Source organism: Jaculus jaculus, unplaced genomic scaffold, assembly GCF_020740685.1.
Source record: "Jaculus jaculus isolate mJacJac1 unplaced genomic scaffold, mJacJac1.mat.Y.cur uX1, whole genome shotgun sequence".
Taxonomy (NCBI): Eukaryota; Metazoa; Chordata; class Mammalia; order Rodentia; family Dipodidae; genus Jaculus; species Jaculus jaculus.
Window position 1 is genome coordinate 391,443 of NW_025423518.1, and position 18,830 is coordinate 410,272.

Sequence of the window (18,830 nt, forward strand, 5' to 3'; positions counted from 1 at the left end):
TCAATCAACACGGAAACCGGAAGTGGTGCTGCTCGACCCCCCCCCCCCCCCGGGAGGCCGTGGGGTGCCGGAGAAGGGCTGCTCAGTGGTCAGCGCTGCGCCCGGCGACGTCCAGTGTGCTTGTCAAATAAGACCCGCCTCCCGCCCACACCTCCCGCCAATCAAACCGCCAGAGCCAATCAAACCGCGCAAAGCCCACCCCCCCAGCCCCTGTCCATCATCCAAAAAAAGAGCCCACCCGAGCGCCAGTGATCCCGCCCTCTGCGTCCCGTCAATCATACAGATCCCAGCCTGTCAATCAAAGCGAAAGAGCCCGCCCCCCCCACCACCACCGCCCCCGAGGAGGCAGGACTCGAACCCACGGCCCCCGTTTCCGAGACGCCGCGACGCCCGCGGGGGACGGCGGGACTCGAACCCACGTCCCCGTCCCGCCTCAGGCGGGACCCGAACCCGCGTCCCCCTCCCGGCAGCGGCAGGCGCGGCCGCAGCAGGGCTGCAGCCACGGGCGCCACACGTTGTAGATGGAGCCCAGCTGCTGCGTCAGCGTCCGCGACAGCGTCAGCCGGTGCCCGCGCACCGCCCGGCCCACCGCCTCCAGCGCCGCCGCCGCCGCCGGGTCGTCGCCGCGGGCGCCGTCGCCGGGCGCCGGGAGGGGCCGCCGCTCGCCGGGGTCGGAGGTCAGCTCGAAGAGCAGCGGCGGGCGGTGGTCGCGCACGCCGTCGCCGTGGCACGGGCACACGGCCCGCCCGTAGCACGCGCCCGCGCCCGCCGGCTCGGGCAGCGGCGTCGAGAAGTGCACCTTCCACAGCTTCCCGTCTGCGGCGGGGGAGGGGGCGGGGGCGGGAAGTCAGGGACGGGAAGTGAGGGGGGAGGGGGCGGCCGGGGAGCGGGAAGTACGGGGGAAACCGGGGGAAGGGAGGCGTGACTTATTTCGCGGCGCGGGGGCGACGGGCAGCATGAGGTGATCTCGCGGGCGGGGCGAGGGAAGCGAGGGGCGGGGCGCGGTTGGGAAACAGGAAGCGGGAAACGTTTCACGTTTTGGAGACAGGAAGCGTGGGGGGGGTCAGGTGGCCGAGAAACAGGAAGTGTGTGACACATTTCACGGTGCAGAGCGGGGAAGCGTGAGGTATTTCGCGGGCAGGGAACGGGAAGCGTGAGACATGGCGCGGTTGGGAAACAGGAAGCGGGACATATATCACAGGGTGTGGAAACAGGAAGCGGGAAATGCTTCACGTTTGGGAGACAGGAAGCGTGGGGGGGTCAGGTGGCCAAGGAACAGGAAGTGTGTGACACATTTCACAGTGCACAGACAGGAAGTGTGAGGTAATTCACGGCCAGGGAACAGGAATCGTGAGACATGGCACATTCGGAAACAGGAAGTGGGACATATATCACAGGGTGTGGAATCAGGAAGTGGGAAATGTTTCACGTTTTGGAGACAGGAAGTGTGAAATTGTTCACAGCCAGGGAACAGGAAGCGTGAGACATGGCACGTTCGGAAACAGGAAGTGGGACACATATCACAGGGCGTGGAGACAGGAAGCGGGAAATGCTTCACATTTTGGAGACAGGAAGGGTGGGGGGTCAGGTGGCCAAGGAACAGGAAGTGGGTGACACATTTCACAGTGCAGAGCGGGGAAGCGTGAGGTATTTCACGGGCAGGGAACGGGAAGCGCGAGTCATGGCGCGGTTGGGAAACAGGAAGTGGGACGTATGTCACGGGGCGTGTAAACAGGAAGTGGGAGGTGTTTCACGCTTTGGAGACAGGAAGCGTGTGACATATTTCACAGTGCAGAGCTGGGAAGCGTGAGGTATTTCGCGGGCAGGCAACGGGAAGCAAGAAGCAGGGCGCGGTTGGGAAACAGGAAGTGGGACGTATGTCACGGGGCGTGGAGACGGGAAGTGGGAAATGATTCACGTTTTGGAGACAGGAAGTGTGAAATTGTTCACGGCCAGGGAACAGGAAGTGTGAGACATGGCATGGTTGGGAAACAGGAAGTGGGACACATATCACAGGGCGTGGAGACAGGAAGTGGGAAATGCTTCACGTTTCGGAGACAGGAACTGTGGGAGGTCAGGTGGCCGAGAAACAGGAAGTGTGTGACACATTTCACAGTGAAGAGACAGGAAGCGTGAGGTATTTCGTGGGCAGGGAACAGGAAGCCTGAGATATGGCACACTTGGGAAACAGGAAGGGGGACATATGTCACGGGGCATGGAAACAGGAAGTGGCAAATGTTTCTCGTTTTGGAGACAGGAAGTGTGAAATGTTTCTCGTTTTGGAGACAGGAAGTGGGAAATGTTTCACATTTTGGAGACAGGAAGTGGGAAATGTTTCACGTTTTGGAGACAGAGAGTGTGGAATTGTTCACAGCCAGGAAACAGGAAGTGTGAGACATGGCACAGTTAGGAAACAGGAAGCGGGAAATGCTTCACTTTTTGGAGACAGGAAGTGTGCGACACATTTCACAGCGCACAGATGGGAAGCATGAGGTATTTCACGGGCAGGGAACAGGAAGTGTGAGACATGGCACGGTTGGGAAACAGGAAGTGGGACATATGTCATGGGGTGTGGAAGCCGGAAGTAGAAGTGTTTCTCGTTTTGGAGACAGGGAGTGTGGAATTGTTCACGGCCAGGGAACAGGAAGCGTGAGACATGGCATGTTCGGAAACAGGAAGTGGGACACATATCAAAGGGCGTGGAAACAGATAGTGGGAAATGTTTCATGTTTTCAAAACAGGAAGTGTGTGACACATTTCACAGTGCAGAGATGGGAAGCGTGTAATATTTCACAGCCAGGGAACAGGAAGCGTGAGACATGGCATGGTTGGGAAACAGGAAGTGGGACACTTGGGGCGTGGAAACAGGAAGTGGGAAATGTTCCACGTTTTGGAGACAGGAAGTGTGGGAGGTCAGGTGGCCGAGAAACAGGAAGTGTGTGACACATTTCACAGTGCACAGAAAGTGAAATATTTCACAGCCAGGGAACAGGAAGCATGAGACATGGCACAGTTAGGAAACAGGAAGCGGGACATATATCACAGGGCGTGGAAACAGGAAGTGGGAAATGTTTCACGTTTTGGAGACAGGAAGTGTGGGAGGTCAGGTAGCAGAGAAACAGGAAGTGTGTGACACATTTCACAGTGCACAGACAGGAAGCGTGAAATATATCACAGCCAGGGAACAGGAAGCGTGAGACATGGCACGGTTGGGAAACAGGAAGTGGGACATATATCATGGGGCGTGGAAACAGGAAGTGGGAAATGTTTCACGTTTTGGAGACAGGAAGTGTGGGAGGTCAGGTGGCCAAGGAACAGGAAGTGTGTGACACATTTCACAGTGCACATAAAGTGTGAAATATTTCACAGCCAGGGAGCAGGAAGCGTGAGACATGGCACGGTTAGGAAACAGGAAGCGGGACATATATCACAGAGTGTGGAAACAGGAAGTGGGAAATGTTTCACGTTTTGGAGACAGGAAGTGTGGGAGGTCAGGTAGCAGAGAAACAGGAAGTGTGTGACACATTTCACAGTGCACAGACAGGAAGTGTGAAATATTTCACAGCCAGGGAACAGGAAGCGTGAGACGTGGCACGTTCGGAAACAGGAAGTGGGACATATATCACAGGGTGTGGAAACAGGAAGTGGGAGATGTTCCACGTTTTGGAGACAGGAAGTGTGGGAGGTCAGGTAGCAGAGAAACAGGAAGTGTGTGACACATTTCACAGTGCACAGACAGGAAGCATGAAATATTTCACGGCCAGGGAACAGGAAGCATGAGACATGGCACGTTCGGAAACAGGAAGTGGGACATATATCATTGGGCGTGGAAACAGGAAGTGGGAAATGTTTTACATTTTGGAAACAGGAAGTGTGGGAGGTCAGGTGGCCGAGAAACAGGAAGTGTGTGACATATTACACAGCGTGGAGATGGGAAGCGTGAAATATTTCAGTCTGGAAACAGGAGGTGTGACATGTTACACAGTGTGGGATCAGGAAGTTGAAATATTTTGCAGCCAGGGAACAGGAAGCGTGAGACAAGGCATGGTTGGGAAACAGGAAGTGTGACATATATCACAGAGTGTGGAAACAGGAAGTGAGGAAGGTTATGTCACCTGCATGCAGAGATTGTGGGCTATCAAGCAGTTAGGAAAAAGGAAGCAAGGATAACACTATGACCAGGAAGCAGGAAACAGGAAGTACGGATGATCACGTGAACAGGAAACAGGAAGTATAGCTCACGCACCCAGGCAGCAGGAAGTGCAGAAGATCACAGAGCCGGGCAACAGGAAGTGCAGAAGATCGTTATCATGTCTCCGGGAAACAGGAAGTGTGGAATATCAGAGGACCAGGAAACAGGAAGTGGAGAATATCATCCAGCTGGAAAACAGGAAGTGAGGGTTATTATCCTCCAGGTAGGAAACAGGAACAAGGGAAGAGGTCATGTATCCAGGAAACAGGAAGTGCCGAGGATCACATGCAGCCGGGAAGCAGGAAGTGTGGATCATCAATACATCCCAGCCAGGAAACAGGAAGTATGGAAGATCACAATGTGTGAAACAGGAAGTTTGTGGGGTTACGTCTCAAGGAAACAGGAAGTGTAGTGAATCTCTAACTCCAAGCCAGGAAACCGGAAGTGCAGGCTCCACACATCCAGGAAACAGAAAAAAGGTAAAATAATGCCTGCCTGCATCCAGGAAACAGGAAGTGTCCAGCATCAATATTTACAACCCAGGAAACAGGAAGTCAGGCAGATCACATTCCGGGAACAGGAAGTGTGCATGACCAGAGAGCAGGAAGTGCGGAAGATCACACACCCGGGGCACAGGAAGAGAGGAAGATCATAACTCCAGGAAACAGGAAGTGTGGATTATCCCCATCTACCAGTCAGGAAACGGGAAGTGCGGGAACCTCTAATGCAGGAAACAGGAAACATGTAGGATAATGTATGCATCTGGGAAACAGGAAGTGTGCAGCCTCAGTATTTCCGAGGCAGGAAACAGGAAGTGTAGAGCATCTCTAACTCCCAGCCAGGAAACAGGAAGGGTGGGGTTCACGCACCCAGGAAACAGGAAGCGGGTAGCACCAACACTTCCAATCCAGGACAAGAATTCAGGCTGATCACATTCCAGAAACCGGAAGTGCGGGTGACTGGAAAACAGGAAGTGTGGAAGACCCCACACCCGGGACAAAGGAAGTGGGGAAGATCATAACTCCAGATAACAGGAAGTTTGGAGAGCATGCGTGACGGAAACAGGAAACATGAAGGATAACACATGCGACTGGGAAACAGGAAGTGTGCAGCCTCAGCATTTCCGAGGCAGGAAACAGGAAGTGGTGCAGATCACAGTTGTGGAAGAAGGGAAGTGCGGTGGATCTGACTTCCAGAGGACGGGAAGTGGGTTAAGACACTTCCGGGAAGTGAAGAGATTCTCCACCGTGCTTGCAGGAAACAGGAAGTGCGGAAGATCAGGCACCCAGGAAACAGGAAGTGTGGAATATCAGTCACCCGGGGAACAGGAAGTGCGGAAGATCAGGCACACAGAAAACAGAAAGTGAATATCAGTCACCCAGGAAACAGGAAGTGCGGAATATCAGTCACCCGGGAAACAGGAAGTGCGGAAGATCAGGCACACAGAAAACAGAAAGTGAAGATCAGTCACCCAGGAAACAGGAAGTGAAGATCAGGCACACAGGAAACAGGAAGTGCGGAAGATCAGGCACCCGGGAATCAGGACGTGCGGAAGATCAGTCACACAGGAAACAGGAAGTGCGGAATATCAGTCACCCAGGAAACAGGAAGTGCGGAATATCAGTCACCCGGGAAACAGGAAGTGCGGAAGATCAGTCACCCGGGAAACAGGAAGTGAAGATCAGGCACACAGGAAACAGAAAGTGGAAGATCAGCCACCTGGGAATCAGGAAGTGTGGAAGATCAGTCACCCAGGAAACAGGAAGTGAAGATCAGGCACACAGGAAACAGAAAGTGCGGAAGATCAGCCACCTGGGAAACAGGAAGTGAAGATCAGCCACCTGGGAAACAGGAAGTGAAGATCAGCCACCTGGGAAACAGGAAGTGAAGATCAGGCACACAGGAAACAGAAAGTGCAGAAGATCAGGCACCCGGGAATCAGGAAGTGTGGAAGATCAGTCACCTGGGAAACAGGAAGTGAAGATCAGCCACCTGGGAAACAGGAAGTGAAGATCAGGCACACAGGAAATAGGAAGTGAAGATCAGGCACACAGGAAACAGGAAGTGCAGAAGATCAGCCACCTGGGAAACAGGAAGTGAAGATCAGGCACACAGGAAACATAAAGTGCGGAAGATCAGCCACCTGGGAAACAGGAAGTATAGATCAGGCACACAGGAAACAGGAAGTGGAGATCAGCCACCCGGGAAATAGGAAGAGCGGAAGATCAGTCACCCGGGAAACAGGAAGCGGGGCGTGTCGCCTGCATGAGGGAGGGGCCGGGCGGCGCGCGCGCGTTGCCGCGGGCGACTCACGTTCGCGGTCGGCGTAGCGGGCGGCGTGCAGGAACAGCTGGCAGTAGTGCAGCAGCACGTCGTGGGCCGAGCGCTCCGTCTCCCCGCGCAGCAGCGGCATCAGGTCCCGCCCGTCGATCACCCTGGCGGGCACGGTGGGGGGGGGGCGGGGGAGGAGAGACGGTGGCCGTTTTGAGATCGCCACGGCGACGGTGCCACGGGGTCAGAGGGGTGGGTGGAGAAGAGGGCGGGTCCCCGGCAGGCGGACGGCGGGCTCGGGGTGGGGGAGGGGTGTAGGGGAGAGAGGGCGGCCATTGCAGATCGCCATGGCGACGGTGCGGGGGGGGGAGGGGAGGAGAGCGCGGGTCCCAGACGGGCGAATGGCGGGCACGGTGTGGGTGGAGGGGGGCGGGGAGGAGACGGCGGCCATTGGGGATCGCCATGGCGACGGAGCGGGGGGTGGGAAGGGAGGGTGAAGAGGGCGGGTTACCGGCAGGGGTTTTGCGGGCACGGGGTGGGGGAGGGCTGTAGGGGGGAGACGGCGGCCATTGGAGGGGATCGCCATGGCGATGGTGCCAGGGGGACGGTGGGGGGGGCGAGGGGAGGAGGCGGCGGCCTTTGGAGGAGATCGCCATGGCGACCGAGCTGCGGGGGAGGGCTCGGGCGGGTTGAGAAGAGGGCGGGACCTCGGCGGCCGAATGGCGGGCACGGGTGGGGGGAGGGGTCGTGGGGGGACGCGGCGGCCATTGGAGGAGATCGCCATGGCGACGAAGCGGTGGGGGGGCATGGGGGTGGAGAAGAGGGCGGGCCCGCAGCAGGACGACGGCGGGCGCGGGGCGGGGGAGGGGGGATGGCGGGGAGGAGACGGCGGCCGTCGGAGATCGCCATGGCGACGGTGCCAGTGGGAGGGCGGGCCCGCCCCGACCCCCCGCCCGCGCCCACCTGTCCTCGGGCAGCGGCGCCCCGCCGAGCAGCGCGACGGTGGGGAAGACGTCCATGAGGCTGGTGGGCTCGTCCGACACGCGCCCCGCGGGCAGCACCCCGGGCCACCGGAAGATGCCCGGCACGCGGATGCCGCCCTCCCAGCCCGCCATGCCTTTGCCGCCTGTCGGGAGGGGGAGGGAGGGGCCGGAAGTCAGGGGGCGGGGCCTGATCCGGGGCGACGGGGAGCCCGCCATGACCAGGGATGGGGGCAGGGCGGCCGGGGAGGGAACAGGAAGTGACGTCACCGGTGACCGGAAGTGAGGGGGCGGGGCCTGATCCCGGGCGGCGGGGAGTCCGCCATGACCAGGGATGGCGGCAGGCGGCCGGGGAAGGGAACAGGAAGTGACGTCATCGGTGACCGGAAGTGAGGGGCGGGACCTAATCCCGGGCAGTGGGGAGTCCATCATGACCAGGGATGGCGGCGGGCGGCCAGGGAGGGAACAGGAAGTGACGTCATCGGTGACCGGAAGTGTAGGGCGGGACCTAGTCCGGGGCAACGGGCGCCCACCAAATGAAGGATGGGGGCAGGGCGGACGTAGAGGGAACAGGAAGTGACGTCATCGGTTAAAGGAAGTGGGGGCGGGACCTAGTCCGGGAAAACGGGTGCCCACCAAAGGAGGGATGGGGGCAGGGCGGCAGTGGAGGGAACAGGAAGTGACGTCATCGGTGACCGGAAGTGGAGGGCGGGACCTAGTCCAGGACAACGGGTGCCTGCCTTAACCAGGGATGGCGGCAGGTGGCCGTGGAGGGAACAGGAAGTGACGCCATGGCCGACAGGAAGTGTGAGGGGCCCTGAGCTGGGCGGCCCGCCCTCTATCCCGGGAACAGGAAGTGACGTCACTAAAGGCCGGAAGTGGGCGGCGGCCAGTTTCAGGACCACCTGGCAGCCACGCTCCTGGCCTCCAAAGTGCAGGATGCACTCTTCCCGGAAACGAGGCTCACAGAGACAGGAAGCAGGAAGCCAGGGACAGGAAGTGCCGAGGTTCACGCGCATCGGGGAAGCAGGAAGTGCGGATCACCAATACATCCCAGCCCGGAAACAGGAAGTATGGAAGATCACAAAGTGGGAAACGGGAAGCTAGTGGGGGTGGGGGTCACGCCTCAAGGAAACAGGAAGTGTAGAGCACACCCAACTCCAAGTCAGGAAACAGGAAGGGCGGGTTTAACACATCCAGGAAACAGGAAGTGACAGGAAGTGACAACTCTAGGAAACAGGTGTGGCATCCTAATGGCCGGGTTCGGGTCTCCAGGAAGCGCGGACTTAAGAGACAGGAAGTGGAAACCCGGGGACCGGAAGTGGCCGCCCAGCGGCCTGATGTGCTGATCCAGGTACTGTTTTTTCAAGAAACCGGAAGTAAAACCCAGAGACAGGAAGCGGAACCCCACGGGCTCGGAATCGGTGCCTCCGGAAGTGCTGTTTCAAGAAACAGGAAGTGTAACTAGGGAACAGAGTGGGGTGCTCCGGGAAGTCTCTTCAAGAAACAGGAAGCAAAATTTGAGGGGACAGGAAGTGGCCGGGGGCCAGAAATTGTGCTCCAGGAAGTTTGGTTTAAGAAACAGGAAGTGCGACTCAGGGACAGAAGGTGGAGCCTGAAGAAGCGTCATTTCAAGAAACAGGAAGTGGAATCCGAGGGGACAGGAAGTGGCTGCCGAGTGGCAGGATGTGAGCTTCAGGAAGTGTTGTTTCAAGAAACAGGAAGTGCAACTTAGGGACACAATGGGGTGCTCCAGGAAGCGTCATCTCCAGAAACCGGAAGTGGAATCCCAGGGGACAGGAAGTGGCACCTCAAGGGCAGGATGTGGTGCGCCAGGCAGCGTCATTTCAAGAAACAGGAAGTGCAGCTTAGGGACAGAATGGGGGGCTCCAGGAAGTGTCATTTCAAGTAACCGGAAGTGGAATCCCAGGGGACAGGAAGTGGCTGCCGAGTAGCAGGATATGAGGTTCAGAAAGTTGTTTCAAGAAACAGGAAGTGCAACCTAGAGAAAAAATGGGGTGCTCCAGGAAGCGTCATTTCAAGAAACCGGAAGTGGAATCCGAGGGGACAGGAAGTGGCTGCCGAGTGGCAGGATGTGAGCTTCAGGAAGTGTTGCAAGAAACAGGAAGTGCAACTTAGGGACAGAATGGGGTGCTCCAGGAAGCGTTATTTCAGGAAACCGGAAGTGGAATCCCAGGGGACAGGAAGTGGCACCCCAGGAGCAGGATGTGAGCTTCAGGAAGAGCTTCAAGAAACAGGAAGTGCAACTTAGGGACAGAATGCGGTGCTCCAGGAAGCGTTATTTCAAGAAACCGGAAGTGGAATCCGAGGGGACAGGAAGTGGCACCCCAGGAGCAGGATGTGAGCTTCAGGAAGTGTTTCAAGAAACAGGAAGTGCAACTTAGAGAAAAAATGGGGTGCTCCAGGAAGCGTCATTTCAAGAAACCGGAAGTGGAATCCCAGGGGACAGGAAGTGGCACCCCAGGAGCAGGATGTGAGCTTCAGGAAGTGTTTCAAGAAACAGGAAGTGCAACTTAGGGACACATGAGGTGCTCCAGGAAGTGTCATGTCCAGAAACCGGAAGTGGAATCCAAGCAGACAGGAAGTGGCACCTCAAGGTCAGGATGTGGTGCGCCAGGCAGCGTCATTTCAAGAAACAGGAAGTGCAACTTAGGGACAGAATGGGGTGCTCCAGGAAGCGTCATTTCAAGAAACCGGAAGTGGAATCCGAGGGGACAGGAAGTGGCTGCCGAGTAGCAGGATGTGAGGTTCAGAAAGTTGTTTCAAGAAACAGGAAGTGCTACGTAGGGACAGAATGGGGTGCTCCAGGAAGCGTTATTTCAAGAAACCGGAAGTGGAATCCGAGGGGACAGGAAGTGGCTGCCGAGTGGCAGGATGTGAGCTTCAGGAAGTGTTTCAAGAAACAGGAAGTGCAACGTAGGGACAGAATGGGGTGCTCCAGGAAGCGTCATCTCCAGAAACCGGAAGTGGAATCTAAGCGGACAGGAAGTGGCACCTCAAGGGCAGGATGTGGTGCGCCAGGCAGCGTCATTTCAAGAAACAGGAAGTGCAGCTTAGGGACAGAATGGGGGGCTCCAGGAAGCGTCATTTCAAGAAACCGGAAGTGGAATCCGAGGGGACAGGAAGTGGCTGCCGAGTAGCAGGATGTGAGGTTCAGGAAGTTGTTTCAAGAAACAGGAAGTGCAACTTAGAGAAAAAATGGGGTGCTCCAGGAAGCGTCATTTCAAGAAACCGGAAGTGGAATCCCAGGGGACAGGAAGTGGCTGCCGAGTAGCAGGATGTGAGCTTCAGGAAGTGTTTCAAGAAACAGGAAGTGCAACTTAGGGACAGAATGGGGGGCTCCAGGAAGCGTTATTTCAGGAAACCGGAAGTGGAATCCCAGGGGACAGGAAGTGGCTGCCGAGTGGCAGGATGTGAGCTTCAGGAAGTTGTTTCAAGAAACAGGAAGTGCAACCTAGAGAAAAAATGGGGTGCTCCAGGAAGCGTCATTTCAAGAAACCGGAAGTGGAATCCGAGGGGACAGGAAGTGGCTGCCAAGTAGCAGGATGTGAGCTTCAGGAAGTGTTTCAAGAAACAGGAAGTGCAACTTAGGGACAGAATGGGGTGCTCCAGGAAGCGTCATCTCAAGAAACCGGAAGTGGAATCCCAGGGGACAGGAAGTGGCACCCCAGGAGCAGGATGTGAGCTTCAGGAAGTGTTCCAAGAAAGAGAAATTGCAACTTAGGGACAGAATGGGGTGCTCCAGGAAGCGTTATTTCAAGAAACCGGAAGTGGAATCCCAGGGGACAGGAAGTGGCACCCCAGGAGCAGGATGTGAGCTTCAGGAAGAGTTTCAAGAAACAGGAAGTGCAACTTAGGGACACATGTGGCGCTCCAGGAAGTGTCATTTCCAGAAACCGGAAGTGGAATTCCAAGTGGACAGGAAGTGGCACCCCGGGGGCAGGAAGCTGCGTCCTAGGAAGTGTCGCCTTGACGAAACCGGAAGTGCCTCCCAGAGTGCGCCCGACGCGCTCGAGGCAGCGCGCTTCCGGGAAACCGGAAGTAGGGGCCCACCGGGGGGGTACGGGAAGCGTCACCACGGCAACCGGAGGCGTCACCACGGCGACAGGAAGCACCGACGCCCCGGAAGCCGGAAATGCCCGCCCACCGCGCCGTTCACCTCTATAGGGGCCGTTCCAGCCGCCGTACTGCGCGCCGCCCGCGCGGGCCTCGAGGGAGCCGCCGTTGTCGGAGGTGAAGTAGACGAGCGTGCCGTTGGCGAGGCCCTCGCGCTCCAGAGCCTCCATGACCTGGCCTGCGCGGGGGGGTGGGGGAGGGGCGGGTCGCGGAGTGGGGGAGGGGCGGAGGGTTTGCGGACGTGGGGGAGGGGCGGAGGACAGGTGGGGGAGGTGCGGAGGCGGCGCGGGGGTGGGGAGGGGTGGAGGCCACGCAGGGGAGGGGCGGGGGCTTCGTGGGGGTGGCCGAGGAGTGCGGGGGAGGGCCGGAGGCCGTGTGGGGGAGGGGCGGAGGATTCGTGGGGGTGGCGGAGGCCACGCGGGGGAGGGGCGAAGGCTTCGTGGGGGTGGGGGAGGGCTGGAGGCCGTTTGGGGGTGGGGTGGAGGATTCGTGGGGGTGGTGGAGGCCACGCGGGGGAGGGGCGGAGGCTTCGAGGGGGTGGGGGAGGGGTGGAGGCCATGTGGGGGAGGGGTGGAGTATTCGTGGGGGTGGCGGAGGAGCGCGGGGCTGCGGCGGAGGCTTTGTGGGGCTGGGCGAGGGGCGGAGGGGGCGTCCGGGATGGGTGGAGGCCTTGTGGGGGTGGCAGAGGAGAGTGGGGGAGGGGCGGCGGCCTTGTTGGGGCGGGGGATGGGCGGACGTTTCATGGGCGTCGGGGAGGGCTGCACGCCGCGCGGCGGTGAGGGGCTGCGCAGTCTTGGCGGGGGGTGGGGGAGGGGCCGGGTCCACTCGGGGGAGGGGCGGAGGCCGCATGGGGGAGGGGCGGGGGCTTCGTTGGGTGGGGGAGGGGCGCAGGGTCCATGGTGGTGGGGGAGGGGCGCCCCCCCCACCCCCGGCGGCCACTCACCCACCATCCAGTCGAGCTCCTGCACGTTGTCGCCGTAGGGGCCGTGGGCGCTGGACCCGCGGAAGGGCGGGTCGGTGACGAGGGGCGCGTGCACGTGGTAGAAGGAGGCCAGCAGCAGGAAGGGGTCCGACCTGTGCCTGGTGGGGGGAGGGGAGGGGGGGGGAGGGGCGAGGTGTGAGATGGGGGAGGGGCGCACGGTCCGTTTAGATCGAGGTCGTTTGAGAAGTAAGAAAAAATTGTGAAAGCGAGGGGGGGGGGAGGAAGGAAATAACACGGGACGGTAACGAGAATCCGAAAGAAGATAACAAAAATAAATAAACAAAAAGACAATTTGTGGAGGGAAAAAAAAATAAAAACGAAAGAGGCGAAAAGGCGGAAGTTGCGGGGGGAGGGCGGGAAATAACGTGGGATGTTTATTACGACCAAGGGAAACGGTGATAAGAGTCTGGGGAAAAAAAATTATAAGAAAATAAAATAGGTAATTTGTGAAGAAAAAAAACAAATGAAAATAAATAAATAAAAAGACACTCTACCTCAAAGCAAATAAATAAATAAATAATTGAGAAGATAAGTTGAAAAGAAGGAAAAGGAGAATGTGGGGGGCGAGGAGGGAATTAACACGGCACGTTTTTTATAATCACGGTGAGATGCCAATAAAAATATGAAAAACAAGTAAATAAATGTAAAGATATAATTTGAAAATAAAAAAAAAAAAGGAAAATGTCGGGGGCGAGGAGGGAATTAACGTGGGATGTTTCCTACAGTCATGGAAAACGGTAACAAAAATTCGAAAAAAAAAACATACATGAAGATAACGCTACGTCTAAATAAATAAATTAATAATTATTTAATCAAAATAAATAAAACATGATAAACTGGCTCCGCAGACAAGCGAGAGAGCCACACGGCTCGTAGCGGTCTCGGGCGCGGCCGGGGCCCTGAGTTCGAGTCGCGCGCGCCGGTCGGACCCTCGCGGGAGAGAAACAAGTACGGTGGGGGGTGGGGGGGAAAGAAAACGGAAAAAAAAAAAATAAATAAAGGCGGCCGACGTCACTTCCTGCCCGTGACGTCACTTCCGGCCCCTCCCCCCGCCCGGGCACCTGGCGAGGAAGGCGCGGACCTCGCGCAGGAAGCGGGCATTGAGGGCGTCGAGGTCGGCGGGCTGCTCGACGACGTCGCGGTCCCGCATGACGATGCAGTCGGCGCGGCGGATGAAGTCGCCCACGTAGAGCGAGGCGGCGGCCATGGCGGCGGCGGCGGCCGCGAGGGCGGCGGCCAGCCACGGTCGCCGGGCGGGGGCGGGGAGGACGCGCGCCAGGCGGGCGGCGGCGGCGGTGAGCAGCGCCAGGGCCGCCGCCTGCGCCCCGAGCCGGAGGCGCCCCCGCAGCGCCTCCCGCTTCTCGGAGGTCCCGCGGGACGGGCCGCCGCCGCCGCCGCCGTCGTCGGGCGCGCAGTCGGCCATCATGGAGAGCGGCATGCCGTAGAAGGACGCGAAGCCGTGGCTGCGCGGGTGGTGGCAGTGGTCGTCGTGGCGCTCGCAGTTCAGGCCCAGGTGCCACTTGCCTGCGGGGGTGGGTGGGGGGGGTGGCGCGTGCGGGGTGGGGGGTGTTTGGGGGTGTCGGGTGGGGGGGGGAGGGGGAAGGAGCGCTCCTGCCGATCAACCCATGGTACCCTGGCATCCCATAATATCCCGCCGTGGAGATGCGTCCCCGTGACAGGCGGTCCCGAGACAGTCACACATCCCATAATATGCTGTCCCCGGGGGGTGGGGTGGGGGGGGAGACATCCCATGATTCCTTGGCCTGGGGCACACGCATCCCATAATGCCCTGTCCTAGGGATACGTCACGCGCTACCTGGTCCTGGGACGGAGACATCCCATAATAGACGTCCCACAATTCCCTGTTCTAGATTCACGTCGCATAATAATGACCTGTCCTACGGAAACATCCCATAATACACCTTCCTAGAGATACACCCTATATATAATACCCTCTCCTGGAGACACATCCCATAATACCATGTCCTACGAAAACATCCCATAGTAATCTGTCCTACAGACACCTCCTATAATGACCTGTTTTCAGACAGACATCCCATAATGCCCTGTTCTAGAGACACATCTCATAATACCCTGTCCTACAGAAACATCCCATAATACACCATCCTAGAGATACACCCCATAATACCCTGTCCTAGAGACACATCCCATAATACCTGTTTCCAGACAGACATCCCATAATACCCTGCTCTAGAGACACATCTCATAATAACCTGTACTACATAAACATCCCATAATACCCTGCCGTAGACATACACCCCATAATACCCTGTCCTAGAGACACACCCCATAATACCCTGTCCTAGAGACAAATCCCATAATACCCTGTCCTACAGACACATCCCATAATACCTTGTCCTAGAGACACACCCCATAATACCCTGTCCTGGGAATCGTCTATCCCATAATACCCTGTCCTGTGAATCCTCCATCCCATAATACCCTGTCCTAGAGACACATCCCATAATACCTTGTCCTAGAGACACACCCCATAATACCCTGTCCTAGAGACACATCCCATAATACCCTGTCCTAGTGACACATCCCATAATGTCCTGTCCTAGAGATCTATCCCATAATGCCCTGTCCTTGAGACACATCCCATAATACCCTATCCTGCGACTGACACATCCCATAATAGCCTTTCTTAGAGACACATCCCATAATAGCCTGCAGTGATACTGACATCCCATAATGCCCTGCCCTGAGACAGACACATCCCATAATGCCCTGTCCTCTAGCTGACATCCCATAATGTCCTGTCCCAGAGACCTATCCCATAATGCCCTGTCCTAGAGACACATCCCATAATACCCTATCCTTCGACCGACACATCCCATCATAGCCTTTCTTAGAGACACATCCCATAATAGCCTGCAGTGATACTGACATCCCATAATGCCCTGCCCTGAGACAGACACATCCCATAATGCCCTGTCCTCTAGCTGACATCCCATAATGTCCTGTCCCAGAGATCTATCCCATAATACCCTGTCCTAGAGACACATCCCATAATGTCCTGTCCCAGAGACCTATCCCATAATGCCCTGTCCTAGAGACACATCCCATAATACCCTATCCTGCGACTGACACATCCCATAATAGGCTTTCTTAGAGACACATCCCATAATAGCCTTTCTTAGAGACACATCCCATAATAGCCTTCCTTAGAGACACATCCCATAATATCCCTTCTTAGAGACACATCCCATAATAGCCTTTCTTAGAGACACATCCCATAATATACTTTCTTAGACACACATCCCATAATAGCCTTTCTTAGAGACACATCCCATAATAGCCTGCAGTGATACTGACATCCCATAATGCCCTGACCCGGAGACACATCCCATAATACCGTGTCCTAGAGACACAACATCCCATAATACCGTTCCCTAGCGACCCATCCCGCGGACCCCCCCCCCTCCCGAGCAGGGCGTGGCAGGATTCGCACGCGGTCCCGCCCGGGGACTGGCGGGGGCGGGATTCGAACCCGGGGCGGGGCGCACTCACCGACGAGTCCCGTGGCGTACCCGCGGCGGGCGAGCAGGCGGGCGAAGGTGATCTCGCGCGCGGGGAGGCCGCCCGAGCCCGCCGCCCACTGCAGCACCCGCTGGCCGTTCGACGACGTCATGCCTGCCCGCCGACACCGGGGAGGGGGAGGGGCCGTCACTCCACCGCCCGCCGTCAATCACCCGGCGACCCGCCCCTTCCTGTCTGCCACCACCCTCGCCGCCGGTCACCCGGGAGCGGGCGGAGGCCCCGCCCCTTCCTGTCTGCCTTCCTCTCTGCTGCCAATCACCCGCGAGGTTGCGCAGGCCCCGCCCCTTCCTGTCAGCCTTCATCTCTGCTGTCAATCACCCGCGAGGATGCGCAGGCCCCGCCCCTTCCTGTCTGCCTTCCTCTCTGCTGTCAATCACCCGCGAGGATGCGCAGGCCCCGCCCCTTCCCGGCTGCCTTGATGTCTGCTGTCAATCACCCGCAAGGAAGCACAGGCACCGTCCCTTCCTGTCTGCCGTCAATCACCCGCAAGGAAGCACAGGCCTCGCCCCTTCCTGTCTGCATCTCTGCTGCCAAATATGCAAGTGGATGCGCAGGCCCCGCCCCTTCCTGTCTGCCTTCCTCTCTGCTGTCAATCACCCGCGAGGATGCGCAGGCCCCGCCCCTTCCTGTCTGCCTTCCTCTCTGCTGCCAATCACCCGCGAGGATGCGCAGGCCCCGCCCCTTCCCGACTGCCTTGATGTCTGCTGTCAATCACCTGCGGGGATGCACAGGCCCCGCCCCTTCCTGTCTGACTTCATCTCTGCTGTCAATCACCCGTGAAGATGCAGATGACCCGCCCCTTCCTGTCTGCCTTTCTCTCTGCTGCCAATCACCCATGAAGATGCAGAGTACCCGCCCCTTCCTGTCTGCCTTCATCTCTGCTGTCAATCACCCGCGAGGATGCACAGGCCCCGCCCCTTCCTGTCTCCCTTCCTCTCTGCTGCCAATCATCCGCGAGGATGCGCAGGCCCCGCCCCTTCCTGTCAGCCTTCATCTCTGCTGCCAATCACCCGTGAAGATGCACAGGCCCCGCCTCTTCCTGTCTGCCTTCCTCTCTGCTGCCAATCATCCGCGAGGATGCGCAGGCCCCGCCCCTTCCTGTCAGCCTTCATCTCTGCTGCCAATCACCCGTGAAGATGCACAGGCCCCGCCTCTTCCTGTCTGCCTTCCTCTCTGCTGCCAATCACCCGCGAGGATGCACAAGCCCCGCCTCTTCCTGTCTGACTTCATCTCTGCTGTCAATCACCCGCGAGGATGCGCAGGCCCCGCCCCTTCCTGTCTGACTTCATCTCTGCTGTCAATCACCCGTGAAGATGCAGAGGACCCGCCCCTTCCTGTCAGCCTTCATCTCTGCTGTCAATCACCCGCGAGGATGCGCAGGCCCCGCCCCTTCCTGTCTGCCGTCAATCACCCGCAAGGAAGCACAGGCCCCGCCCCTTCCTGTCTGACTTCATCTCTGCTGCCAATCACCCGCGAGGATGCGCAGGCCCCGCCCCTTCCTGTCTGACTTCTTCTCTGCTGTCAATCACCCGCGAGGATGCACAGGCCCCGCCCCTTCCTGCCTGACTTCATCTCTGCTGTCAATCACCCGCGATGATGCACAGGCCCCGCCCCTTCCTGTCTGCCTTCATCTCTGCTGTCAATCACCCGTGATGATGCACAGGCCCCGCCCCTTCCTTTCTGTCACCTTCCTTGCTGTCAATCACTCAGGCCTATGTGGAGACCCCGCCCCTTCCTGTCTGTCTTCATCTCTGCTGCCAATCACCTGTGAGGAAGCATAGGCCCCGCCCCTTCCTGTCTCCCTTCCTCTCTCCTCAATCTGGGAGTGGCTCTGCCTCCACCAGGGGTTGGGGGGGGGGAAAAGGACGGGCGAGAGGAAGTGACGTCACTCGCGTCTCACTTAGGCCCCGCCCCTTCCTGTCTGCCAGTGCCTCTGCCGTCTATCATTAGGGAACAGCCCTACCTGTACTAGCGGGCATAGCAGCGGGCAGGACCAGGAGGGAGTGACGTCACCGGGAGGGTGCGTAAGCCCCGCCCCCCTTCCCGAGTGACCGGCGGGCGGGGCCGGGCGTTGGGGGGGAGGGGGGCGAGGGCGGGCACCTGTGCGGATGGGGTAGCGGCCGGTGAGGAAGGCGGCCCGGCTGGGCGAGCACACGGACGCGGCGGCCAGGTGCTGCGTCAGCCTCACGCCCTCCCGCGCCAGGCGGTCGATGTGGGGCGTCCTGTGGGGGTGGGGTGGGGGAGACGATGAGCCGCGGACCGGAACGTTCCTGCGAACAGCCCCCTTCCGGTGTCCTCCCATGACCCTCTGGTGCCCGACCACGGTCCTCTATAGTGTTTTTCCCATGATTCTCTGGTGTTTTTCCCATGATGCTCTAGTGCTCTCCCAGAACCCTCTAGTGCTCTCCCATGACCTAGGTTCTCCCATGACCTAGGTTCTCCCCTGAACTGAGTTTTTTCTCATGATTCTCTAGTGTTCTCCCATGATCCTCTAGGACACTCCCATGATCCTCTAGTGTTTTTCCCACGATCCGCTAGTGCTCTCCCATGACCTAGGTTCTCCCATGACCAAGGTTCTCCCCTGAACTGAGTTTTTTCTCATGATCCTCTAGTGTTCTCCCATGATCCTCTAGGACACTCCCATGATCCTCTAGTGTTTTTCCCACGATCCGCTAGTGCTCTCCCATGATCCTCTTGTGTTTTT

The 18,830-nt window shown here is 58.2% G+C and overlaps 1 protein-coding gene across 1 annotated transcript in view; it reads right to left on the reverse strand.

Moving 5' to 3' along the window:
- Window positions 1-214: 214 nt before the first annotated feature.
- Arsl (arylsulfatase L) overlaps window positions 215-18,830 on the reverse strand; it is a 29,034-nt gene continuing 10,418 nt past the window's right edge. The window contains exons 5-12 of the mRNA XM_045141445.1: window positions 18,227-18,348; window positions 16,097-16,219; window positions 13,624-14,086; window positions 12,524-12,660; window positions 11,624-11,758; window positions 7,427-7,589; window positions 6,506-6,627; window positions 215-816 (exon numbers count right to left, since the gene is read on the reverse strand). Coding sequence (XP_044997380.1) covers window positions 434-816; window positions 6,506-6,627; window positions 7,427-7,589; window positions 11,624-11,758; window positions 12,524-12,660; window positions 13,624-14,086; window positions 16,097-16,219; window positions 18,227-18,348 — 1,648 coding nt within the window. The 3' untranslated portion in view covers window positions 215-433. The remainder of the gene's footprint in view (window positions 817-6,505; window positions 6,628-7,426; window positions 7,590-11,623; window positions 11,759-12,523; window positions 12,661-13,623; window positions 14,087-16,096; window positions 16,220-18,226; window positions 18,349-18,830) is intronic.